The sequence below is a fragment of the Girardinichthys multiradiatus genome, chromosome 7, assembly GCF_021462225.1.
Source record: "Girardinichthys multiradiatus isolate DD_20200921_A chromosome 7, DD_fGirMul_XY1, whole genome shotgun sequence".
In the NCBI taxonomy this organism is placed as follows: Eukaryota; Metazoa; Chordata; class Actinopteri; order Cyprinodontiformes; family Goodeidae; genus Girardinichthys; species Girardinichthys multiradiatus.
Window position 1 is genome coordinate 24,829,645 of NC_061800.1, and position 27,450 is coordinate 24,857,094.

The following is a 27,450-nucleotide window of genomic DNA, read 5'->3' on the forward strand; positions in this document are numbered from 1 at the left end:
GAAATGTATTTGTGAAATATTCAAAGCCTTGTATCATTTTCCTTCCACTTTCTGTATTACTTTGTATTTGTATAAGAATTCCTTTAAATGTACTTTTGTTTATGGTTGCAAACTTGACAAAATAAGAATATGTTCAAAGAATATGAATATATACTGCAAGGTACTGTTTACATTCAGTTACTAATAAGAAGTGATTTCTACATACTTTGCAAATGATCAAGATGGGACAATTTAAAGGGAGATTTTAGTTATGCTGGGTTGACCGTGACAACATGTGGCCCCCCTCCAACTTAATATTTGCTCTGGGGCCCCATGCAACACTGGACCGTCTCTGTCCATACTTGTCAAGTTATTTCTGCTCCTACTACGGCACATTTCGCTAAACCTATCTCCAATCCCCTATGGTTCACATCGACACGTAATAGGAACAACATCCTCCAGCACGCTTCCTCCCTGTGATGCCGCTGCTCTCTGCGCGCACATCAGTAAATGAATCACGTAGCACTAGAACAGCCCTTCTTCATGCGATCTTGCCAGACCCTATCGGAGAAACTCCCCTCAAGGCAAAGATCTGTCACTGCTCACTCATTCGCTGGAAGACGATCAGAAACTATGTTAAATGTGCCCAGAAACACACGGGAGTGCGTTGCGAGGGTTTCGAGAGGCTTCCGGTCAGATCGGCTCAACACAGTGAGGGGAGCGGGTTTCAACAGTTGACGCGGAGAGAAGAGAAACCTGTGAGCGCAGGAGAAGCGATTAATTTTGATTATCTGAAATCTTCAAGCACCTCTGTGTGGCTTCTTTTTTTTTTTTTTTTTTTTTTTTTTTGCCTCCCTGTCGTTTTACGGGTCAGTGCTGAAGGGAATTGTCTGGAATTAAGGATGGAACAGCACCGGGTCCAATTGGACTGGATTACGGGATTACTGGACTGATTATAGAACAATCATCGGGCAAAAGTCGCAGACGCTCTTGAGCACAAAAGGTTGGAACTGGAGTATTTCTCGGCTCTGCATCCTGCTTATTTTATTTTATTCCACTTTGTGAGCAGACTGTGTATGGGCGACGCGGACAGAACGCGTATGTGCAACAGTGTGCCGCACAGAAGAAAGGGGGAAAGTAACATGCGATGTGAATGGCAAATGCTGCATTTTGAATGGCCATGTCAGTGTTTCGCAGTAGCCTAGGTGTAGATGTCGCATAAGGGCAATGCGCTTTTGTGAGCCGCGCTCTAACCTTCAACCACGAGATTTAAACGCTTTAACCTTGGATGCGGTTGGGAATATGAATACTTTATAGTCATCGATTATTCATCAAGTCCCCCCCCCAACCCAAACACACACACACGCACGCACACACACACACACGTTAAGCTTGGGGGGAAAAGCAAAGAGACACAAGGCACCCCTCCTGTAGTGTTGCTGAATTTGATATTTAATTCATACACCAGGTGTCGTCGAGCGGTCATCTTTGTTTACAGAAATAGTTCATCCCAGCTACACCGCATCCAAAAAAGGTTAAGATCCAAATTAAAAAGGGAGAGCACGGTTCAGGGATCGGTTTAATACCTAATTAGTGTGAGATCAGCGTGAAACACATGCCCAGTGCGGGTTTAGAGCACTAGGTTTTTTTTTTCTCCTAATCAACAGGTTGAAAGTCAACCAGTTTTTTTTTCCAGTCTACCCCCGCTGCATATCCACTTAGAAGGGATGCGTCTCTCTGCACCCGTTTTCCTTTTGCTGTGGGTGAAAGCCCTCACGTTAAAAAATCTCAATTATTCCGTCCCAGAGGAGCAGGGACCTGGAACTGTTATAGGGAATATTGCAAAAGACGGCGGGTATGGGACTATAGAGAGAGGAAAGAAATCCAACTTCAGGGTGCTGGAGAATTCAGCCCCGCATCTGGTGGACGTTGACCCCGAGAGTGGACTAATTTTCACCAAACAAAGGATTGACAGGGAGACGTTGTGCAGGCGCAACCCAAAGTGCCAGCTGTCCATGGAGGTGTTTGCCAACGACAAGGAAATCTGCATGATCAAGATTGATATACAGGACATCAATGACAACTCGCCCAGCTTTCCTTCAGATCATGTGAATATTGATATTTCTGAGAATGCAGCTGCTGGGACACGCTTCCCCCTCACTATTGCACATGACTCAGATTCTGGGGAAAATGGGATAAAGACCTATCAGGTCACAAGAGATGACTACAATACCTTCTCCTTGGATTTAAAAGTGAGGGGCGACGGGACTATATATCCAGAGCTGGTGGTTCAGAGACCTCTGGATAGGGAGGATCAGAGTCATCACACCCTTCTCCTCACTGCAATTGACGGCGGGGAGTATCCAAGATCCGGCTCCATGCAGATCAACGTCAGAGTGACTGATTCGAATGACAATAGCCCTGTTTTTGAAAAATCTTCCTATGTGCTTGAGATTCCTGAGAATTCTCCTCCTGGAAAAATACTTATAGATCTTAACGCCACTGACCAGGATGAAGGAAGCAACGGGCAGGTGGTCTATTCCTTCACTGGATATGCATCTGAGCGAATACAAGACTTGTTCTCAATAGACCCAAACACTGGCGTCATCAAGGTCCAGGGAGAGATTGACTTTGAGGAGAATCCAATCATAGAGTTTGATGTGCAGGCAAAGGATCTCGGCCCCAATCCGATACCAGGACATTGTAAAATTACTGTGAAAGTGCTTGACAAAAATGATAACTTGCCAATAATAAGTTTTGTCTCTGTTCGGCAGGGAGCAATCAGTGAGGCAGCTCCTCCAGAGTCTGTCATAGCGCTGGTCAGAGTGACTGATAAAGACTCAGGCCGTAATGGCCAGCTCCAGTGCCGGGTTCTAGGAAACGTCCCTTTTAGATTGCAGGAGAACAATGATAATTTCTACACTCTGCTCACAGACAGACCTCTGGACAGAGAAACTAAAGATGAATATAATGTCACAATTGTTGCAAGAGACAACGGAAGCCCATCTCTGAACAACTCCAGGTCATTCACTGTGAAAATCTTAGACGAGAACGACAATGCGCCTCGCTTCACAAAGACACTGTATGTGTTGCAGGTGCCTGAGAACAACATCCCGGGGGAGTACCTGGGCTCAGTTGTGGCCCACGATCCAGATGTGGGTCGTAATGGAACTGTGTCATACTCCATACTGCCGTCCCACATTGGAGACGTATCTGTTTACACATATGTGTCTGTTAATCCTACAAATGGAGCAATCTATGCCTCCCGGTCCTTCAACTACGAGCAGACAAAATCCTTTGAGTTCAAGGTTCAAGCAAAAGATGGTGGCTCTCCTCACATGGAGAGCACTTCTACAGTCAGGGTCAACATTCTTGATGTGAATGACAATCTTCCAGTTATTATTTTACCTCTGCTGCAAAATGATACGGCTGAGATCCCAGTACCTAGAAACGTGGGGATCGGGTACATCATTGCTACAGTTAAAGCAGTGGACCATGACCATGGAGAAAGTGGGCACTTAACCTATGAGATCACCGAGGGAAACGATGACTACCTGTTTGAGATTGACCCAGTGGGAGGAGAGGTCAGAACTGCCCATACTCTCTGGGAGGAGATTACCCCAGTGGTTGAGCTGGTGGTGAGGGTAACTGACCATGGCAAACCCCCCTTATCTGCCGTGGCTAAGCTGATCATTAAGGTGAATACGGAAGCAATGGCAGCAGGGGGTTCCAGCGCGAGTGGGGAAGAGCAGCACTGGGACGTGTCCCTGCCCCTCGTAGTTACTCTCTGCATTATCTCTGTCATGCTCCTGGCCGTCATGACTGCCATCGCTGTCAAGTCCAAGCATCAAGATAAGGATGCTGGGAATTATAACTGCCGCATGGCTGAGTACTCCAATCCTCCAGTGGGGAAAGGAAAAAAGAAAAGGATCAACAAGAGTGACATCATGTTGGTGCAGAGTGAAATGGAGGAGAGGGATTCTGCGAGCCGGATGAACGTTGTCAGCAGCCCGTCCCTGATCACCTCGCCCATATGCTTTGACTACCAGAGCCCGCTGCCTCTCACATTGCCCAGGTCAGAGGTCATGTACCTGAAAACCACCCCAAACAGTCTGACCGTGCCCAGGTCGGGGTGCCACTCCAGCTTTGCCGGGCTCAGCACAGACACGCAACCAAATAGGATGTCAGTGATACAGGTAAGGAGCATCCTTTATTTTATTCATTTACTATTATTTGCCTTAGAAATCTGACAACCATGTCTAAAAAAGAAGTTGCCACACAGAGCAGACATAATTATATTGATTCTCCTTTTTTTTCCTTTTTTGAGACTTAACTTATACTCTCTGCATGCATAGCAACCTCCCGTTGAACTGTAAAATTATGCATTTTATAAAGGCTTTGTACTAGTGAGGATTTTTTTCCCCCTTTCTCTCTATTCATTTGAGAATCATTTTAAAATTGCAGAATGGCACAGTTGGTCTCTGTAATTTAGGCATCCTCACAGATAGACATGCAAACTGTGTGAGTCTTGAGCAAGGCTGCTGTGACCCTGCCAGAATCACTGCTATAGGGAGCAAAACAAAACCTCGCCTGAAATGTGGGATTGGACAGGTGTTTGAGCAGCTTGTCCGATCACTTTACCAACCCGACGAGCAGCAGACAGAGAGAGATGCACACAGCATAGCCTTACAATCACATTTTAACCAAACAACCCTGAACCCCCCCCCCCACACACACACAGACACACACACATTGGCGCCCCTAATAGGTTCCAGCCTTGTCTTGTAGAGATGGCAGGGTTTGAATGCCCAAGCCAGCTAGCATGCTAATTTGACAACATAGACTTGTAGGGGTTTTTAGCACTGTAGAATTATTTGATGTTAACGATGTAAATATGCAGGACAGTCTCATTTGAAGATTATAATACAGATGACAAGGCCTGGCACTGTCACCAGTCACTAGGGTATGTGGGTGTGATCAACACAAGCACATTACTTTGTGGAGAGAGGGGGAAGGATCCTGATGACAGTGGCAAATGCTGAACTCTTTTCCTTGCCAAGGAAAATACATATAGTCACAACTGAAGTTTGTTGTTCCTCAGCCATCCTCAATGGCTTGTTCTTGTGTTTGTTTACTGATACCATTAAGGTTTTACATAAAAAAAATCATGGAAAAATGTTAAATCATATTTTCAGTGACAGCAACAAGGGGGGTCCAGAGGGAGCAATGGCCACACCTGTAAGTCTGCTGCCACTCTCCGCTGAAGCAGTCTAATTTTTCATAAATTTTCTCTGAATATTATTTAAATAACAAAGCATAAATGTTGCAGTATCTATTTATTTAATCATTTTTGTCATTTGTTTTTGTCCATTATTTCATTTCTCCCTCTTTCTCTTCCTCCCTGGTGTGTATGGCAAAGTCATTTTAAAATCTGGAAATTCTGCTATGGTATTTTGTGCTTCCACCTCAGGGTTATCGAAATAAAGAAATCAATAGCAAATACTACTACTAATAATAATAATAAGAAGAAGAAGGAGAGATTTCCAATGGTCTCCATCTAGACACCCTTGTCAAAAACGTTCTGGAGGTGCCCCTGCTTGTTTTGTGCTATGGCATTATTTAGTGTTTTATGTTTGTTTGTTGTTAAAAATAAAAACCTTAAATGTTCAATGCATATTAATGTTTTCCCTTTTTTCCTTTCAGACTGAAAATTTCTCATCAGAGCCCAATTATACTGGTAGCAGGCAGCCGTTTGTTCAAAGGTAAGAGCAATATTCACAGGGGTTTCTACACTGAAAAGCGTGGAATTTAAATATTTTTCAGATCTGACTAAGTCGTATGTATCATATTTCCAACTTTATTCTCTTTCCGCTATCTGAAAGTTGTCTTCAACTATTAGTCCATCCATCCATCCATCCATCCATCCATCCATCCATCCATATACACACCACTGTAAAATTGTGGGCCATATATTCACAGTGAATTTTCATATTTATGCCTTAAAAATTGGCAAATAAAAGAACATAGAACTGAACATAGAAGACTGGAAAAGCATTAAAAGTCCACATTAAAATGTGTGGGAACCCTGTACTGTAATGCTCCCTGACTCTACCTGTCAGTGTGTTGATTCTCACTTATAAGTAGTTACAAGTTATGTTTAATTTTCCCCCTCTCTGTCTGTTCCGTTCTGCAGTTCAACATTTAAGGATGCAGAACGAGCGAGTCTCAGAGACAGTGGCCATGGTGATAGTGACCAAGCTGATAGTGACCAGGATACTAATAAAGGCTCACACTGCGACACATCTGCCAGGGAGGCCCTCAAGATGAAAGCGGCATCAGTTAATGGCCAGCCTTTTGAGAAGGGTGAGTGGACATCTTCAAGATGCCTAACTGACTCTTGTAGCAGACATTGTTTGTACTTAATGCAGCTAGAACTTGCAGTTTGCTGGTTTTTAACTTGAGCTCAACAATGACTTTTTGGGTGTAGAATCCAGTGTTAAAATGTCCTCTCCCAACATTATTACAAGCTGTAGGTGCTGCAGGATACTTTGTTCCACTTTACATTGCAGACAGCCTGAGCTGTGTCTCAAAAGATGACATGAAGGCACTGGAGTGAAAGGTAGAGGGGAGTTTAAAAGGATGAAAGAGTCCATCGTCTGAACGTAGAACGTTTCATACCTTTTCAGTCTGATTTAACCATCAAATAGACTCGTGTTCACGGAAACTTGTACCTTTGTCTGTGTCTCTTTTTTTATCATGTCATTTTTGTGAACATAGATTTGTTGCATGCATGTCTCAGAAAGCATGGCAGACACTTGCAAAGCAAAATGACAGATACATTGAGTGCAACTTGACAGACTGTTTCCACCTTTTGCTTGGATAGATTTCCTCAGTTATTAGTTTTGCTGTGGTTTTGAGAGAGAGTGCTGGCTTTATGACTGAAAATAGAAATGTTAAATTTTATTTCGCAAATCCAAAATGATCCAGACTGCCTGGAGGATAATCTCAGATGACTGTCAGACTCATGGCAACCTGGCTGACCTGGCAGAGACTGATATATTTAGCTTTTGCGGATATAAACTTGAAAACATGAAAGCAAACCCTCGCTGGTAAGATAAAAGATAATGGGTGGGGGATTTGAAGTGAAGTGGCGGTGTTATTCATTTCCTTGTCCACGCCATGGAGGAGGAACGGCTTTGGTCATCATGTCCCTGTGCAGCACTTTCCACACCATTTACATTGCTATGAACTGTTTGTTTGCAGCATGCTCAGGAAGGCAGAGATGGAGGCGCTCTTGTGGCTGGCAGAGGAGATGTGTGAATCTCTCCCTGTCTGTCTCACTTTTATGTATGTGTGATCATGTGGTTGTGTCTGTTCTGAGAAGAATTATGGGAGACCAAACTTAACTCTGTAGGAGGTGTAAATTCAATCATTTCACCTTTTTCTCTGCACAATTTGATTCAGCTGAAGTTCTGATGACAGCATATGGAGAGATATCGAGAGAGACATTATGTACATATGAAACCCATGCAGCGCTGATGCTTGCTTGACTGCAGTGGCAGTTAATTTATAGACCTGGGTTTGTAAGATAAGAGAAATCCAATCAAGTGGGGTAATGCTTTTAATATCAGTATGTTTGCTAATGTCATTCCCATTCCTAAGTGAGAGATGTAGTTAAAAGGAAAAACCAATGATTAGATTAAATTAGGTTCTCTCTGATAGGACTGGTCAGCTGAGTATTGAAGGTATTGTTGGGAGTTTTTGAAGTAAGGTTCTGTGCAGTTGAAATGCACTGAAAATTGCGCTGGTGACCGTAATTGGCCGATTTTCCTTTTATGATTATCTTATCGCTGCTTTACTTCACCTTCCCTACCCCTCACTCTTGAGATGGCAATATATTTTATTGCAATTGCTTTTCAATATTAGTGTTTGTAATATTTTAATTGCAAAAGACTGATGCGGTATTTGCTACAATATGTAATTTCAAGTATCATGGACTCATGCTTTGTATGTTGTAATAAGGTTAAGGGAGGCTTTATGGAGCCCAGCGGGCCAGATAAATTAAGGTTCAGTTATAGTTGCGCTTCGGGGTGTCATTACCTTTACTCTTTGTAAAGTATCTAAAACCTTACCTCGATACAATATAACAAAAAAAAGCTATAAAAGCTTTAAATACTGTTAATGCAGACAATCACACTTTATAACTCATATTTCTCTTGGCTTTTTTGTTTGCTGTTTTTGTTTTATGTTACTTTCTTCTTTCTGTTCATGAAGATGTGATTTATTTGTGGGTGACATGTTTTCACCTTCAACTTTGTTGATTCTGAGTGGCGTGCGGTGCACGCGGTCAGCGCCGAGTTACAAAAATTCAGAGTTGCGGGGCCCATGCACAGGGGCAAGGATGACGAGATTGCGTCACTGTTCAATGCATCAAGTATAAACCTAGCTTTATTAGTTTAAGCCACTGGCTCAAGGCACTGACTTTGCGATGCCTGGAGCCGACGCTGCCGAGGCAGTGGAGGACAGAATGGGTCCAGTTTCTGAGCAGTAAAGTGATGTTAGCAGCATCATTGCTAACATGGGCTAACACAACAAAGCAGGAACAAACTTTCAAAAGTTTACATTTACCTGTAGATTTATATTATCTTAAGTAAAGCATATGATCAAAGGTGTAAAGCATAAAATGCTATGATCAATGCTCGCAGTTCCAACTCCCGACTCACTACGGGGCGTGTCTGAGTGAGATGGTTTTATAACAGAAACATGGGGCTGTGACATAAGGCAAGGCAAGGCAAGTTTCTATAGCAAGTTTATATAGCAAATTTCAGTAGTAAGTGCTGTACATAAAAAAAAGAAAAAGAAGCATAATAGAAAAAGTACATTACAGTGGCATAAAGGTAATTAAATAATTAACTAACACAAATAACTAAAGAGAATAAAAATGATAAGATGATAATAAAAAATAAATAAAATAATGATAAAATGATTGGTAAAAAAATGAAAGGAAAGTTGGACTGAAAACTTAACTGATAATGTTTAGATGGAACAGTCAAAGGCCACTCTAAACAAATACGTTTTTAATCTTGATTTAAACCAACTGAGGGTTTCAGCACTTTTATAGTTTTCTGGGAGTCTATTCCAGATTAGTGGAGCATAAGAACTAAAAGCTACTTCTCCATGTCTGGTTCTGGGTATGCAGAGTAGATTTGAGCCAGAAGACCTGAGAGGTCTGGTTGGTTGATACGTTGACAACAAGTCTGTAATGTATTTTGGTGCTAAGCCATTCAGTGATTTATAGACTAACAGAAGTATTTTAAAGTCTATTCTCTGAGCTACATGGAGCCAGTGTAGGGACTTTAGAACCGGGTTGATGTGCTCCACTTTCTTAGTTCTAGTGAGGACACAGGTAGCAGCGTTCTGGATCAACTGCAGCTGTCTGATCGACTTTTTAGGCAGACCTGTGAAGACACCGTTGCAGTAATCAATTCTACTAAAGATGAACGCATGGATCAGTTTTTCAAGGTCCTGCTGAGACATTAGTCCTTTAATCCAGGAGATGTTCTTCAGGTGATAGAAGGCTGACCTTGTTAGTGTCTTTATGTTCCTCTGAAGGTTCAGGTCTGAGTCCATCACTACGCCCAGATTTCGAGCCTGACTGGTGGTTTCTAGCTGTATTAACTGAAGCTGTGTGTTGGATTTTCAACACTCTTGCTTTGGTCCAAAAAAAATATTTCTCCAGTTTTGTTTTGATTCAGTTGAAGAAAATTTGGCACATCCATGCTCTGATTTCTTCTAGGCATTTACCCAGCGCTTGGATGGGTTCAAAGTCACCTGGTGACATCGTAATGTATAGCTGTGTGTCGTCTGCATAGTTATGACAGCCCTAAGCTGTACCGTTTAAACCAATAGGAAACTTCATTTGCAGAGCACAGCTGCAAGCTAAACTTGCCAGCTGTGCTAAATGTAAATATAAGATGCTGAAGAAATTTCACCTCCAAATAGAGATGTTCCAGTCAAGGATTTTTCAGTTCCCATTCAATCCCCATATATAAATATAAATACAGCATATCTGCCAAACCTAGAGCATTTTTACTTAAACATTTAGTTTTTTTTTCTTCTAGAATGTATTTTTAAATATATTGCTACAATTTATGCCCATGCATTTAATCATATTAATATTTACAAGATAAATAATAACACAATAAGCCTTGGAAAATCATTTTATGCCTCAAACACTAAGCTACAGAGCTGCTAAATCTGTATACAGACACCTGGGAAGAGGAGGTGGGGGGTTTGCCTGGACTCAAAATATAACAGTTGTTGTAAAAATGCTGCTGCTGTCAAATGATTAGCTTTATTGTGGTGTAAATGTAGGTAAAACGTTTTTCATGAATGATCATTAATTATTTATGAGTGCAGCCTACAGCGTACATTTACTTTAAAGATTGAAAGAAGTTACATCAAACAACTCCTATTTTAGTGAAACAAAGCCAAAAACATATGATCGGGATCTTTTACGCTTCATGACAAATAGAGGTTAAAAGTAAAAATAAGCAAATAAAATGAAGCAACTTCCTTTACTCTAATTTGCATTTCTGTTGCTACTGCACATTTTTACTCGGGTATTATTATCATAACCATTTAAAGTACCTTCCTCTCCACTAGACCAAACAAAAAGCAAACTTGCTTCTTGTACTCTGTCCTTTTAAATACTAAAATGTCCCACAAGAAGAGGAGACTGAATAGCAAGGTTCTCATTCTGCAGAAGTTGCAATGTCCACTAATAGCGGGCTGTAAAATACATCAATTTATAAATCTGAAACATCTTTTATTACATAATTTAAAAGATTAAAATTTATATAGTATTTTCATGTTTATATTTTATTTTTTATTTTTATATAACAATTATTTGGGAGACAATATTAATGTCCAGTATGAAATCAGTCAAAAGGCCCGAGCTCGATATTAGATTTAAGAATGATGCCAGCAGTTTGGTCTATCCATCTATCCATCCATCCGTTTTCTATACCCACTCCTTCCATACAATGTCGTGGGGGATCTGATGCCTATCTCCAGCGGTCTATGGCCGAAAGGCGAGGTACACCTTGGACAGGACCAGTCCATTGCAGGGCAACACATCATGCTCACCTAAGGGCAATTTAGGAAGACCAATTAATCTAACTCATGTTTTGGACTGTGGGAGGAAGCCGGAGTACCCAGGGAAAACCCACACATGCTTGGGAAGAACTTACAAACTCCATGCAGAAAGACGCTCAACCAGGAGTCGAACCCAGGACCTTCTTGCTGCAAGGCAACAGTGCCACCTGTGCAGCCACAGTCAGGTCCAGTACTGATATTCGATCAGATCAGCTCTATCTCTAACTTCAATCATGTTGTCTTTGTCTTAAAAGAAAATTTAAATCAAGTTTCGATCAGATCAGCTCTATCTCTAACTTCAATCATGTTGTCTTTGTCTTAAAAGAAAATTTTAATCAAGTTTAAATGTAAGAGTTTTGTAACGTCAATAACTCTCTCCTACTAATATAAAAAGTTAATCACTGATCACGACAGAAATGCTTCTTAAGATCCTTGTGTGTAAAATGAATAACTGAGTGATTGAAAAATTTGACACATAGGGGAGATCAGAGAAGAGAAAAAGTCTGACCTATAATTTGTTTTAAACAAGAGCAAAGTACACATGCTGTATTTTTTTCTATTTGACGTTTATTATTTATTATTATTTTCATTTGCAGAAATGCTTCCGCCTTATAACCTTTCCATAATTTTACTGTATTTGTAGATTTTCAGCGATGCAGAGACAGCTCAGGACTTTCCGTTTATATAGAAAGTAGAAACGTTTTAATTTTTGAAGAGAAATCTGAATTAGCTAAAATCAGTACCAGCAGGTCAGAAACAAAATTGGTGATTGGAAATTGGCCACAAATGTCTTGAAATAGTTTCCTAACCTGTAGTAGAAAGATGTCTTATTGCAAAAAATAAAATGACTCTTTAGAGCAGTGGAAGGCTAACATGTAGTCAGAGCTATAACTGATAATAACTTCATAAAACTTCACTTCAAAAAAAATCTATCTATTCCTTTAAATGGTGTTGGTGTCTGCAAGATTGTAAGATGGAAGATCCACATTACGCATTTTTCCCTCAGAATTCATCACACAAAAACATCATCTGCCTACCCACACACTACCGTCAAATACAGGTACATTTATTGAACAACAAAGCCACTATTTTTGCAGAGTTAGACAAGATAACGCTATTATCCAAAATGGAGAATTGTTTTGTTCCAAATGCACCAACACAAAAGCTGGCAGGTTAAGTAGCGTTGCTTTTATGTCTTTACATTTTACCATCCCTCTAGTCTCCTGGCTGCTTTGATACAGGTAATATATGCACCTGTGCAGCTTCCACTATCATGCACTCTGAATATTTATTCACTCTCACAGACACCAGATGCACAGTGGGTATGTTGCTAGGCTTTCTCTGATTCTATTTATAATGGGCAAACAGTTCCTTTTGTTTTTGTGAATCTGGTTTTTTATTTTAATTTATTTTTTTATTTTTTTTACAGTTACATGTAAGATCACAGCAATTTGTCATTTGGCGTGATTTGGCTAGATGAGATCATAGACCCATCGTAAAGCTTTGGATTCTTTAGAGCCATAGTGACACAATGTGAAAGAGAAATGGAAAGCTAATGACAGGCTTCCATTTTTGTTTTTGAATAGTATAATGTCTACATTATCATAGCCTGTATGATTACATTTTTCGGACAATTGATTAACTATGTGAAATTATATCATCTTATTATCACCTTTTAAATAAGACTAAATGATGAATCTTAAGTAAACTGCTACTAAAATTAAGTACATTTTAGGTTAAAATGGCGCCCTGCGATTATTTCTGCTTGTGCAGTGAGGCATATGACTACAGTGCTCCTCACTCCGTTGTTGCTTTACCTTCAGAGCTTATGCATCTCTTTGCCTCAGCATCATATGAAAGCTCCTCTGCAGATAGGTACCATATTAATTCAGCAACTGCCTACGTCTCCCTGCATCTCTTTTATTAGGTTTGCTCTGTATAACTATGCTTAAAGAATATTAGTCTTCACTCTGCAAATAAAAAAAGAAGGGAAAACACAAATGAACATGGCACACAGAGTAATGCATAGGATCTGTGCTGTGCTTCTTGTCAAATTAGTTTGATTTGCTGTCTTAGTAAAAGTAAGTCTATACTCAAATTAAGATTTTAATTAAAGACAACAATGTTAATGTAGGTTATACTAAAGCAGGATAAAATATGAGCTCAAATAGTTAGCTAAATGAAAAAAGATTTACCTACACACAAGAAATTTGATTTGTTTTACAGATCTATGAGTAAAGTTGACTTGAAAGATTTAAGTCCATCTTAATTACAGATAATTCTTCTGTATTTACAAGGACAGCAACACTTCTGTTCAAAACAATTTTAACCTTAAATAAGACATTTTTTTTCACGTCATCATGTTCTGCAGAAGCATATTACATTAGGCGATCTGAACTACAGAACTCGTGATCAGAACTTCTCGCCCCGATTTTGATCCAAGTTATTTAATATTATGGATTTGCTGATACCGAATCCAATCCATAAAGTTACCACATTGAAGTTAATCAAGTTAGAGCCAGGTATGTGCCTGAATTTCTTCTAACTGAAGTTTCTGCAGGTCATCTTCAATATGTTGCTATAACACTCTGGCACCTGACTCTTAACCTAAAACTATAGTCTTTGAAAAAGTTTTGTCCTTCTCCTGTTTTCATGTAGAGCACTTTGCTGAAGTGCTAATCTAAGTGTAGATGGTTTACTCTCTGTTTCAATACGATTCTTTGATAGTTTGACTCATAACCTATTTTAAAGAGCTTTCAGTCAATTGAGTATGCGTTAAACTCACCAAAAACGTTGGGCTCTTGCTTTTTAATTTATTTTTTAATCAGTCTGTCAGTCAGTCATTTTCTACCGCTTATTCCATAGTGAGTCACGGGGGAGCTGGTGCCTATCTCCAGCAGTCTATGGGCGAAAGGCGGGGTTCACCCTGGACAGGTTGCCAGCCCATAGCAGGGCAACACACAAACAACCATGCACACACTCATTCATACACCTAAGGGCAATTTAGAGAGACCAATTAACCTAACAGGCATGTCTTTGGACTGTGGGAGGAAGCCGGAGCACCCGATGAGAACCCACGCACACACGGGGAGAACACGCAAACTCCATGTAGAAAGACCCCCGGCTGGGAATCAAACACAGGACCTTCTTGCTGCAAGGCAACAGTGCTACCAGCTGCGCCACCGTGCAGCCTTATTTTTAATGAATAGTGTTTATCTGCTTTCTGTATAGCTAAACTCCATACCTACTTTATAACACAACATGCTTAGCCTGTTACATGACACAGACAGACAGGAAGCTGCAGAAGCCAGTGGAGTGTCTCAATCACTATGAACAGCATTGTAAAGCATGAAAAAAAATGTTTAATTGAATTAAATACAAAAAAAAGATTTATTAAATTAAAAAACATCCCACAGTAAAGGCAGGGGTTTTAAAAAAACAAAATACAGCTGCACAGCTTTGACTAACATCACAGACAAGACACAAACAACAGGGATCAGGAGTTGAGTTTAGAAATGTACTGTGGAAATACATGATATAAAAATGCCTAGACTGGTACCTTGATCTAATTGCGACATCTCTAATGTGAGGTTTTTTCAATATTGGTCACACGATGTAGGCATGTATACTCCGTAATAGTGCTGTCCCCTCACACACAAGTTCTAGTCGGAAACAGGATGAATAGGGAAAAAAACAAGATAAACATTTGAGTGAGGAGAGTGTGAATACTATAAAGAATTTTGATCTTTGTTTGGAAAATAAATTGTGCATCTCAAACGATTAAGCAAAGATGAAGAAAACATTAAGTGAAATGGAGACACCAAAGATATTTAGGTCAAAAACATGGAGGCTGTACATATTTCATTATAGAGACTGCAGCTTTGCAGATTACATGCTGACTTATCGCTTATGTCAAACATCTATAGTTGAGACTTAGTTGGTTTAGGTACAGCTGAAGAGCAAGAATAGCATAAGTACTTAGAAATTTAAAACAAGTGTTTTTTTATAAGGAAAACAACAGTATTAGGAAAAGTTGCCTAAATGCAAAAAATGTATTTGAGATAGCTGGCCAAAAGTCTGTTACTATGCTAATACTTTACAAAAAACCTCTAAAGAAACAAATGTAGAGCAAACAAAATTTAATCATATTTTCCACCAAAATTTAAAATCATTAAGAGCTCTGATACTAAATTAACAACAGTATTTAGCTTTGTCCAGTGTAGCATAATTAACAGTTTCATCGAACCCTGTGGCTATGTGTGGGTGTGTTTGTGTAGGTGTTAATACACTTGAGCTGCAGTGTGTGATAGTTGTGGCATGTACTTTGCAAAAGAGCTTGTATTGTATGTAGGATACAATGGGGCAAATTTTCACAACTCTCAGGAGTTCTGGCATCCATGTTGTTCTCTTGGTTTGGTGTGTCCTTCATCAAACTAGTGAAGCCTGCTGTATGATAGAAGGTACCATCGCCTTCAACAGGCAGATCGTCCCACTTTTTCCACACAATCATGTGAAGCTTTCTCTTGCTCAAGGCTCATCCTCATCAGAGCCAGGTTTCAAAATGAAATCAAGTGCCTCATTTAGCCAGACACTTGCTTGAGGGACTTTGATAATACAAAATGGCAAGTGAGCAAGACAAAACGGAGGTGATCAAAGTGGCATTAAACTATGAATAAAATACTGTAGGTTTTTATATTAAATGTGTCTGGAGTGAGAGGATTAATTGATTGCAAAATGTAGGAAATTTGAAATTTGCATTTTATATTCTACCTATATATATATATATATATATATATATATATATACCTTAAAACCAAGCTGCACAGTCCTTTTGTGTTTCCTTTCATGTTTAATAGGAAATACAACAGGCAATTCTAACACATTTGGTGATCTCTGTTGAAATTTATTTATGTCTGTGGTTAAAAGCTCCTGCAGTATCATAAAAACCACAGCCAAGAAAACACATTTATTAGAGTAAACTTACATCAGTAGACAGAACAAGACGAGGATGAAATTGGTGTTTCATTTTCATGTATAACAAATGAAGAAAAACTATTATTTTCCACCGACTCACAAGACGTTTTTGACATTTTGCTTCATGCTCTTACATGCAAAACACCTCAGTGCATTATTGTCAAATTAATTTTGATAGCTGAACAAAATGGTCTCAGGAAAGGAAAAAAAATTACGCTCTCTACATCATAACACCATGGAAAATGGCTTTTTTGTATGTGTTATTTTTTGTCTGCTTTTTTATGCCTCTGGAATTAGGTGTGGTGTGAAATTTACAAGAGGGAGTTATGGTACAAACATAGAATCTCAACATTTTCTCAGCCTTTTACAGTTATTAAGAATGTATATCTATATGTGGTTTGTGCTTGCAACAATTGCTAATTAGGTAAACACTTCTACAATCATGAGTTAATTATCTATCACTTGGATAACAAGTATGTTTATACTTTGAAAGGTTTATTAATTTATTGTTTTTTTCAGTAAATATTTGATATTTCAGTAGCATAATTTTACACTGAAAAATCTAATCCTCAATTTGAGTAAATTTATTCAATTAAAAAACAAAAAAGAAAACAAAAACAGAGGAAAAAACATCAATATATAATTGCCATTAACTAAATCACCAGTGCCACAATTATTGCTTCCCTTATGATTGCAATGAAAAATTTTTTTTCTTTAAGCATGTTTTTTAAATATAATTTACTTAAAAAAAATAATAATAATAATGAGTAATCAATGACTTAATGGAGTTTAAACATGACATATGGCCTGGACATATGAATATGGCATGGAGTCCTTTTAAATAGCTACAAGAAAGTAGCTACTTGCCTAACTTTCGACAGTCAAAGCGATAATTAAAAAGTTTAAAATAGCTGGAACCATCGCAAACTAGGCTAAACAAGGACCCAAGGTTACCTTGCCACCACACACACTAAGGAGGATGGTAACTGATAGAGAAGTAAGGCAAGACAAGTTCATTTGCACAGTACAGCTACATTCTCAATGTGCTTTACAGGAAAACAGAGAAGCTGACCTAAAGAAAATGTCCATATAGATATCCATAATCTGAGTTAATCTTCAAAATGCCAGTCTAAACATCTGAAAAGTGGTTCAGTAATTAAAAGAAAGCCTTGATTGATGTAATGCCAATAAAGATTTTCTATTGATTATTGAGAGGAGTACTGGTAGTTTTTTTATTTTCCATTTGTTTCATGAAATGTAAATCAAAACACATAAATTATATATATTTATTTCAAAATAAATTTCCCTTTAACATTGCTTTATTATTTTTTAATAGATGCTTTATTTCCTGTTGAAACAAACCTTTTGGTAAATGAAAAATAATTCTAAGTCAGGGGTATTTATACATTTGGGCTTAACTGTTGATATTGAACAGAAGTAGCCTGAAAACGGAGTCTTGAGGAATCTCCCACATTTGATTTTAGTTCTTTTTATTCTTTTTTTTTTTTTGCGTTTGGGTTACAGAAACAGAAGTCCGAAAGAAACTCATTAAATAACAAACTGACCCACTAAAAGGTAAAATAATTTTTAAAAAAGACAAATAAATATGCATTATTTTTCTTTTATTATTAAGGAAACACTAATAAGTGCATGTGGCATAAATTATTTTTTAAATAATATTTTGATGGGATACCTTTTATTTTTTAGTCAATGTGGCAACGTGCCCAGGGCGCGGGCTACTCTTTCTCTCGCCAAATGTCACCTTGGACTGGATCCAGTGTCACCCCACAGCCACTTCAGCCCCATAAAGCGCGAACAGCAGATGCAGGGAAAAGTATTTTTTCCTCTAAATGTAATGTTTCATTAGCTCTGAAAATGCTTGACACAGGCAGCAGCATGTAAAAAACAGCAACCAATTAGAGTTATTAAGGCTGATAGACAAAAAAACAGCCTGGAAAACCATAGATAAGGAGTTAGGTTCCTGCAAACATTCTGGATCAACCAGAAATGGCTGATATGTAGAGATCATAAAAATACAACAGAGGCTGTCTGGAGTGTAAGTGAATGAGAGAAAGGATTGATTTAATAAGCCTGATTAGGTTTTCTCTGCCTTTGTACTGACATGTATGTGGAGACCTGTGAGTGTCTGTGTGGTCATTCATAAAAGTTGAGTAGAGAAAGTTGTTCACTCTTGATCCTCAATGAACTGTATAACAAAGGATTGAGGAGCAATTCTGTTCTTTTCAGCCAATAGAGGAGGATACTGCTGGACAGCATATCTTTATATCAAATTACTGTTCCATATGTTTTTTTTTTTTGTGTGTGTTTGTTGAAGTTTAAAAAAAGAAACACTTTTGAATATTTACACTTTCAGAATACAACTTGCTAGTAAATACATAATGTATGATACACATTTTACTAGGGATGCCCCTTTCAGATATTTTCTTTTTCCTCACCATCTGACAACAAATCAAATCAGATCAGTTAATACTACAAAAAATATTTCTATTTAAATGTCTAAACATTTTATTTTCTTCAAAGTGATTTCTCTAAAAAAGCAGCATAAAAAAGCTAGATTGAAATGTGCTAATTAATGCAGAAAGAAATTATTTTGCTAATCATAACTCACCTAAAGGAGAAAAAGTTGACTCTGAATTAACGTCAGAGAGTAAATAAAAACATTTGCGTCCTTTTATACAGAAGATGTAAATCTTGATTTCAGCTATAGATCTGGAATAGGACCCCATATATAAACAAACACGTTACAGGTTAACACACTGCAAATGAATGCAAAAAAACTGTTCAAGAAATCAACATGAGGCTTTAGTGGGTGAAACTTGGAAGACTGTATGAACATCATGATAAACATTAATTTCTGTTCAGAAGCGGCATGCTAAATTAAAATTAGTCTTTCTTTTTAACTCAGCTCTGATGGAAATGGAAATAAAAACACCAGTTCCTCTGCACCAGGTGATATTTTCCAGGAAAACACCTACACAGATTGTTGATAATGCCAGCAAGAGAATGTGTTATAACTATTTATTTTTATTTTTATTTAAAGTGTGTAATTAACTTTGAAACAAATTTGAAAACAGTTTTTGTATTATCACATTAGGTTACATTTTTTTTATTAAAATTAACTGAGAATAGTCTGGCTGTTGCTTTAGACTGCAAAATGTGATTTTATTCTTGAAATGACTGATATGCAATATAATGTCAGCAGATATACTGTTAGTTGGAGTTTAAGAATAATGCTGGAATTTTTGTCTGTTTGCTCTGTTTTAGCATTGCTGCTCATCCTTCAAAATGTCATCTACATTTTCCTGTGCGTTGTTTATACTTACCACAGCAGGCTCCAATAACAAATGTTTAAATGTTTTTGCAGAGCAAGACAAATCAGTCCACTGCACCGATGAATGTCGTGCACTGGGACACTCTGACAGATGCTGGATGCCAAAGTTACGGGTAGGAAGCCAAGCAGACAGCGCAGATAATCGCACCAACCTTTTCATCCCTGTGGGAATGGATGCCATGGTAGAGACAGAGATTTATGGCACCATCAGCTGCAGCAGCAGAAAAACCCTCACCACGTTCGGAAAAGAACAGCGGGACAGTACAATCCTCGTGGCCAATGTTAAACCTTACTTAAAATCGCAGCGTGCGCTAAGCCCAACGCTCCAAGAGAGTCCATCTGCGTCCACCAGCCCCACCAAGATCGGCGTGCCCCCGGACTTGGCCAGCCGAGAGCCCAAAGAAGAGAGGGACGTGGGATCAGACAGCAGTGCCTATGGCCCTCCAGATGGCCAGTGTTCCCCGCTGCACACTGAGCTGGAGGAGCCCTCCTACCTGACCTGCGAGCTCAGGCCTAAGTCCCTGTCAAGCTGTCTCATTCACAGCTCTGTCATCAGTCAGGAGTGTGGGGGGTCGGATTGTGCTCCCGACCAGAGGGACTCTGGCAACTGATAGGTGGGGCGACGGCGCTCACATTATTTCTCTCACCTGCAGGGGTGTGATGATGATGGTAATACCCCAGATTGAGGACAAGGAGTTGATTTATTTTGACCCACAGAGGTGTTCAAACGCATTGTATAACCAAAAACCATCTGCTTTCTATGTTTTATGTTCTGTTTGTTTATTTTTTTTTTTTTTTTAGTTTGTGACTTGTTGTGTTTAGGTGAAATATGTGTCCTTGACTGGTGTGGAAGTTTTGCGCAGGATATGGGGGTGTGGGGATCAGTGTTTATCGGACTTCAAATGTTTCCATGGTGTACTGTACATGTCAGGTTAGATGTCTGTATTTTACACATTTCCAGCTCCGATTATGTGAGCCTATTGAAAAAACTGCTACTGTTACGCTATGAGTCCTGTCTGCTTTTGTACAGTGAAGCTTTCTGTCTCCATTTAGTGTATAAGGACCATTACTTTGAATATCACAAAGGAGCCGAAATACATATCAAGTGACGTTACATTGAAAAAAAAGTGAAGTGTCTTATGAACTGTTAATGGTGGTGCAACAGGGAATGTCCCTTTTCATAAAAACCATTTAAGTTCCTATAAAAAAAGAAACATTTTTTTAAGATTGTATTTGTAATTTTATTGTCGTCCTCTCTGCAGTTTATGTGGAAATAAACTGTGCTTAATGTGGGCTACTGTACTCGTTGTGTACTTTATTAAATTTGTATACACTGTGTGGAAAGTAGTTATTTTTCACTGGCACAATTCCCGACGGTGTCTTGTATTATGTGAAAGAAGTGGATTTCTGTCCTTTTGATGTTCTTTTTACGTGTTCATAAAAGAGAGCCAGAGTGACTGCACTAGACATAGATTTTGAAAAGTTCGGGTCTCAAAGCCCACAAAAGCAAAATTCATAACATTCTAACAGTTTAAAGTCTTTTTGATGTGAGACCATGAAAAGACTGCAGAGTACCCGAAAAGTAACAACCGTGTGTTCGTCCCCCACCAGCTGCTGCACACTGCTGGTCAGCTGGCTGAAGGAGGACTGCTATGGATTTCCCTTGGTGACAAAATAAAAGAATTTGAATGTTTGGAAAAGGTTCCAGCCGTGAAACAACTATGAGCAGCATGTGTGGTAAGCAACGGAGTGCAGGCTTTTTACCTAAATAATCAACCACCCTATATCAGCTTGTTTTACTTTTTACATGTGAAAGCTGTTGTTACATGTAGCAGGTGTTTCCTCTACATTTTTGCTTAAAAATAAATAAATGGATTTGATAACATGATTATATCTGTAAAAATCAATCAATAACCTTACGCTGTGTACTAGAACACGTTATTTCTCAGCAATTCTGAGAAACTACTGGAGAAAATAACAGTCTACATATTACACGTATTTTTTTATTTTTTAGAACGTTAAATAAAATCATGAACTGGGGGTTAGTGCAACACACAGAAGAAGAGTTGACTCCCTCTGCTTGGAGCCCTTTCTCAAAAGTATGCATCACATCAATGGACACGTTTCTGCTGTTCTGTTTTCAAAATCTCTGTCGTCACGGCTACCGTTAGTGAATGTATACTTAGTTTACTGACATATAAATGTGTCTGACAAACAGTGACAGGCGGATCCAACTTTAGCTCCAAATACAAGTTACAAGCAAGGACTGTTTCAATGAATTCTTTGATAAGTTAAATTAAATTTTAATGAACCCCATGGGGGAAAGTAGGTCATCTTGGTAGCAAAAAGGACTGAACACAGAAGATTAAAGGTTATGACAAGAATGTGCAGAAAAAAAAAAAAGAATGATACAGTAAATGAAAAGGAAGCTTCCTCCGAGGGCTCTGAAACACAGCCACTTTACTGAGTTGATGAAATGTCCATCATTTGCAGTCTACCTCATTAGATTTGCAGGAGTGCAAATTTGCTGTTTGTATGCATTGTGCACTATTTACCATTCAATCAAATGCAGATAAGGGTAGGTGTGACAGACAGGCTAGGACTGCAGGCATATCAGAGTAGCTCAAACTGCTCATTTTTATCAAAATACAACCTGCTTTTCAAACATGGCTTCCCACTTATTCATGCAGGAACATAAACAAAGCTGTGGCTGTGGTAAAAACCCAAGAAGATATGTGCTGCATCTGCTTGTATTTGTGCTGCGTTTAAGGATACACATGGATGTCTGTTTGGACAGCTGGATCACTAAACTAAATAATACTGGGAAGCTTGGAATGTTTTCCATTTTGCATCTGTAAAACAATCTCACAGACGCCTCCTGCTTCTCCTCACTTAGTTTAGTTTAGTTCCTCCATCTGGAGACACCGACTTTTGTCACCCTGTTGCAGTGAGCGGTTTGAGAACGCCTTGTTTTTTTTTCTTCTGGATAACAGAATCCTGTCATCTACTGAGAGCCGACTATAAGTACGACTCCGTTTCTCCTCGGGGAAAACACATTAATTTGGATTTTGATTTGCATTTGTTTTGGTGCTAGTATTGACACAATTCCAGACCTAGATGTCTCATCTCAGCAGGCAGCTCTGATGAGCTCATCTGCATAAGTTGAAATACTCTTTGAGAGGGAGATTGCGTGGGTCACAGCATCTCATCCCATTGAAATACAGACAGAAACATCACATCATTTTATCTGTATCAGTCCCAGGGTTTCAGAACATGGGGGAAGGAGACAGGTGAGCAGAATGTCAAGTAGAAAGGAGGCTGAACCATTTGCTGCCACACTTACTCCTCCAACTACATGTTTACCAGTGGATCACTTAGGGATGTAAAATAGGTTAAACTTCTGCCGTAATTATGCATAATGTTCTTTGAAGCAAGCCCTTTTTTTCAAATTAATGCAGTGCTGTACACCACAGCTGCTTGACAAAAAAAGTGCAATGTTGTTGAGGGAATCTGAATATAGATTAAGGACTAGCATGAGCTGCAGGATGAATATGACTTGTCTCAGAATGATTACAGTCACAGTAAAAAGGAATTACAGACAATGAAACTGATCTGTGTAATACCTCCATTCTTCTACATTTTACATACACAAATGATCTATTCAGATGAAAATGGAATGAGCACTGTACCATTCAGTTGTGAAAAATTGACATGCTCACCCGGAGTACTTAAGCTTTTAATTCAATAATTCAATAACACAGGCGATTAAGAGCTTGTCTTCCACCTTCACTAAATTCTAAGGGAGATGGTTCCACTTGGCTGAGAACTGTTGGTGGGGAAACATTGAGCAAGCGAGAAACATAAACAATATTGAGAGTGTCGTTTTCATTTTAACTGGGAGATGTCATTGAACACAGCATGCATACCCACAGTGTGACTTCTAAAAAGCTGATTTTAGCTCTATTAGCATGGGGAAAACATAATTGAAATACTAAAACCTTGGAGCCATTAGGTAACGTAAACTTAATTCTTCTGTAGTCTTTACTGGAGCATGAATTTTACAACTATACATAATAATAAAGGGAAAAACTAGTTTTCAGAGGTCTTCCATCTGAACCTTTTTATAAAATTTCAACAATAGTGTATAATGCTAATGATACAAGCCCATCCTTAAATATCATTAACCTGTAACGTATGTTATTTTTGAACAAATATGTGAAGGATTCAACTGGTCACAACAACATGTACTGTAATAGTATGTTTACTTCTCAAGTAGATTTTTGTCCCATTCTTTATTTAATAAATTGAAATAAGTAGCAGGTTTTGTGACTGTCAAAAGATTGTATGTTGCATCAGCAAGGAAATTAGCTCTTATATAACAAAGGTTGTTGATCCCAGAGATAGATAAATGAAAAGTCCTGCGTAATTGAGAAGTGAAAGGAAAAGCACACATACAAATCTGAAAAGTTAACTCAACCCCTTAACTGTGAAAATAAACCATGTACCTCACCCTAAATATGGCATTCCTACTGTGGAACATTGTGGTGGCAGCGTTGTGGATGCTTTGCTTTTGAAGGGACAGAAAAGCTGGTCAGAGTTGATAGGAAAATGGATGGAGCTGAATACAAGGCAATCCTGCAGAAACACCTATTAAACACTGCAAAAGATATGAGATTGGGACAGAGGTCCATCTGTCAGCAGGACAATGATCTTAAACATGCAGGTACTGCTACAAAACCATGGTTCAGATCAAAGCAGCCACATCTGTTAAAATGGTCCAGTGAAAATCCAGACTTAAATCTGATTGAGAATTTGTGATAAGACTTGAAAATTGATGCTCTTCATCAAAACTTGAACTATTTTGCAAAGAAGAATGGGGAAATATTTCAGTTTCTAGATGTGCAAAAGCGAGGTTTGCAACAAGTGCAATAAAGATTATGGTAAAAACGATGAAGTGGGCTTAATTAAACACAACACTTTTAATTTTTTTATTTATAAAACATTCTGAAAGCCATGTACTATTTTTTCTTTCTATTTCACAATTACGCATTACGTTATGTTCATCTACAACAAATATTTTAAAGTTTGTGGTTACTTTATAGTTTGTTGTACTTATGTATATATATTTATATACAGAGGTTGGACAATGAAACTGAAACACCTGTCATTTTAGTGTGGGAGGTTTCATGGCTAAATTGGACCAGCCTGGTAGCCAGTCTTCATTGATTGCACATTGCACCAGTAAGAGCAGAGTGTGAAGGTTCAATTAGCAGGGTAAGAGCACAGTTTTGCTCAAAATATTGAAATGCACACAACATTATGGGTGACATACCAGAGTTCAAAAGAGGACAAATTGTTGGTGCACGTCTTGCTGGGCCATCTGTGACCAAGACAGCAAGTCTTTGTGATGTATCAAGAGCCACAGTATCTAGGGTAATGTCAGCATACCACCAAGAAAGTCGAACCACATCCAACAGGAATAACTGTGGACGCAAGAGGAAGCTGTCTGAAAGGGATGCTCGGGTGCTAACCTGGATTGTATCCAAAAAACATAAAACCCCGGCTGCCCAAATCACGGCAGAATTAAATGTGCACCTCAACTCTCCTGTTTCCACCAGAACTGTCCGTCGGGAGCTCCACAGGGTCAATATACACGGCCGGGCTGCTATAGCCAAACCTTTGGTCAATCATGCCAATGCCAAACGTCGGTTTCAATGGTGCAAGGAGCGCAAATCTTGGGCTGTGGACAATGTGAAACATGTATCAGTGATCAGTGATGGTTTGGGCTGCCATATCATGGCATTCCCTTGGCCCAATACTTGTGACATTGTATCCTGAAGGCGGTGCCGTGTATCAGGATGACAATGCACAAATACACACAGCAAGACTGGTGAAAGATTGGTTTGATGAACATGAAAGTGAAGTTGAACATCTCCCATGGCCTGCACAGTCACCAGATCTAAATATTATTGAGCCACTTTGGGGTGTTTTGGAGGAGCGAGTCAGGAAACGTTTTCCTCCACCAGTATCACGTAGTGACCTGGGCACTATCCTGCAAGAAGAATGGCTTAAAATCCCTCTGACCACTGTGCAGGACTTGTATATGTCATTCCCAAGACGAATTGACGCTGTATTGGCCGCAAAAGGAGGCCCTACACCATACTAATAAATGATTGTGGTCTAAAACCAGGTGTTTCAGTTTCATTGTCCAACCACTGTATATATATTTTAAAGCGATGTTTATTGCTCTCAATAAATCTAACCTTTTCCCTTTTTCATTAGAAAAAAAGAAAGAATTTTCATAACATGATTCAGAGATGACACCAAAACATCTTCTGAAAGCAATCTGCAGTTGTTTTCATTAGTTTAAATATGCATTTGCAGTATATCCTTAGGGAATGACTTTTCCATCAGAAGTCAGTTGTGTTGATAAAAATAACACTCCTCATGTACAGTATATATACATATTAAATGTGGGACTATAGCCAGAAGCTGTTCATCTTACTGCAGCACAGTGACAGTAAAAACAGAGTTACAACACTCTCCTGCGGTTGCAAAATCCGCAACCAGTGGGGGAATTAAATCCCCATCATTCACAGACTGTACCTGTATGTCTTTGGTGCACAAGCATAATAAAGAAAAGGGTATGGTTTTTACAGCTGCTTACACAGCCAAGTCATCCTTTCTCCAAGTTTTCAATATTTTGCCTAACTTGACTTTTTGCTTTACTTTTAAGTATCAACAAACAAAAAACAACAAAAATCTATGTTCTTACATGGCTCAAAGCAAAGTAGCACCTTCTACATTTATTGGCACCCCTGTTGAAGATGTGTAAAAAGCCTTAAAATATATTATTTTTTACAGCAGAAGTGTAATTCCATACTAAAAATGTTTACCTTTAATGTAAATTTGCTTATTAAGTGGGGAAAAACCTCTCTGTTTAGCAATGTTTGTTTTCTTAAATAACTTGTCGCAAAGTTAGTGTTGCCCTACCAATTCCCAAATAATTAATATTTTATGCTTTACCTGAATTAAAGTAGACTTTTAACATAGAATGAAATCTTACTAAATTTAATTTTAAGTCCGCAGGTGTGGCAAGGAGTCCAGCACATCACCAACTTCAGATCCAGCAACACCACCGCAGCCTCCAGGTATGCCTCACTGGCAGAGGAACTTAACCACTTCTTTGCCCATTTCGAGGCTGATTCACCAGTGGAGCGCACACCGCAGCTGTCATCCCTCCACAGCCAGACCTTCACTGTGCAGGAACAGGAAGTGAGGAGAACTTTAAGGGCATCGAACCCCGGAAAGCTACTGGAGCTGCTAGTGTGACAGCGAGGGTGATGAGGGACTAATGCACGGACCAGCTAGCTGGGGTTTTCACCAGCATCTTAAAGCAGTCTCTCACCCAGTGCTTCATCCCACTCTGCCTAAAGTCCTCCACCATCATCCCTCTGCCAAAAAAGAACAATATTAGCAGTCTCAGGGACTATCGGCCAGTGGCACTAACCCCATCATTAAGTGCTTTGAGAAACTGGTTCGGAGTCACATCACTTCATGCCTGCCACCTGCACCAAACCCCCACCAGATTGCTTATGTGCCAACTGGTCTACAGAGGATGCCATCGCCACTGCTCTGCACACTCCGCTGACACACGTGGAACAACGAGGGAGCTATGCGTGGCTGCCCCTCTTGGGCAGCTTCCTTTTCTACACCCTCTATACCCGCAACTGTATCCCCATCCGCCCGAACAACACCATCATAAAGTTTTCAGATGATACCACGGTGGTAGGGCTCTTCTCCTCCAGAGATGAGACTGCTTACACAATAGAGGTGGACCCTGAGGTGGACATCCTCTGTCTGTGGCCCAGACAGAGGATGTCTGTCTGGTACACCACCAACAACCTCATCTTGAACACCTCCAAATCACAGGAACTGATTGTCGACTTTAGGAGGTACAAACCGGACATTCAGCCCATCACCATAAA

General features: G+C 39.2%; 1 protein-coding gene across 1 annotated transcript; it reads left to right on the forward strand.

Moving 5' to 3' along the window:
* Positions 1 to 488: 488 nt before the first annotated feature.
* On the forward strand, positions 489 to 20,800 carry LOC124870760 (protocadherin-17-like). The gene is made up of 4 exons (XM_047369551.1): positions 489 to 4,175; positions 5,683 to 5,741; positions 6,173 to 6,342; positions 19,496 to 20,800. The coding sequence occupies exons 1-4, from the start codon at positions 1,707 to 1,709 to the stop codon at positions 20,071 to 20,073; spliced, it is 3,276 nt and encodes a 1,091-aa protein (XP_047225507.1). The 5' UTR covers positions 489 to 1,706; the 3' UTR covers positions 20,074 to 20,800.
* Positions 20,801 to 27,450: the final 6,650 nt, after the last annotated feature.

Excerpts from the sequence above, each read along its gene's own strand:
- LOC124870760 (XM_047369551.1), top strand. The coding sequence starts at position 1,707 with ATGCGTCTCTCTGCACCCGTTTTCCTTTTGCTGTGGGTGAAAGCCCTC. Across the intron at positions 4,176-5,682 it reads ATAGGATGTCAGTGATACAG|ACTGAAAATTTCTCATCAGA; the intron begins GTAAGGAGCATC and ends TTTTCCTTTCAG. Across the intron at positions 5,742-6,172 it reads AGGCAGCCGTTTGTTCAAAG|TTCAACATTTAAGGATGCAG; the intron begins GTAAGAGCAATA and ends TCCGTTCTGCAG.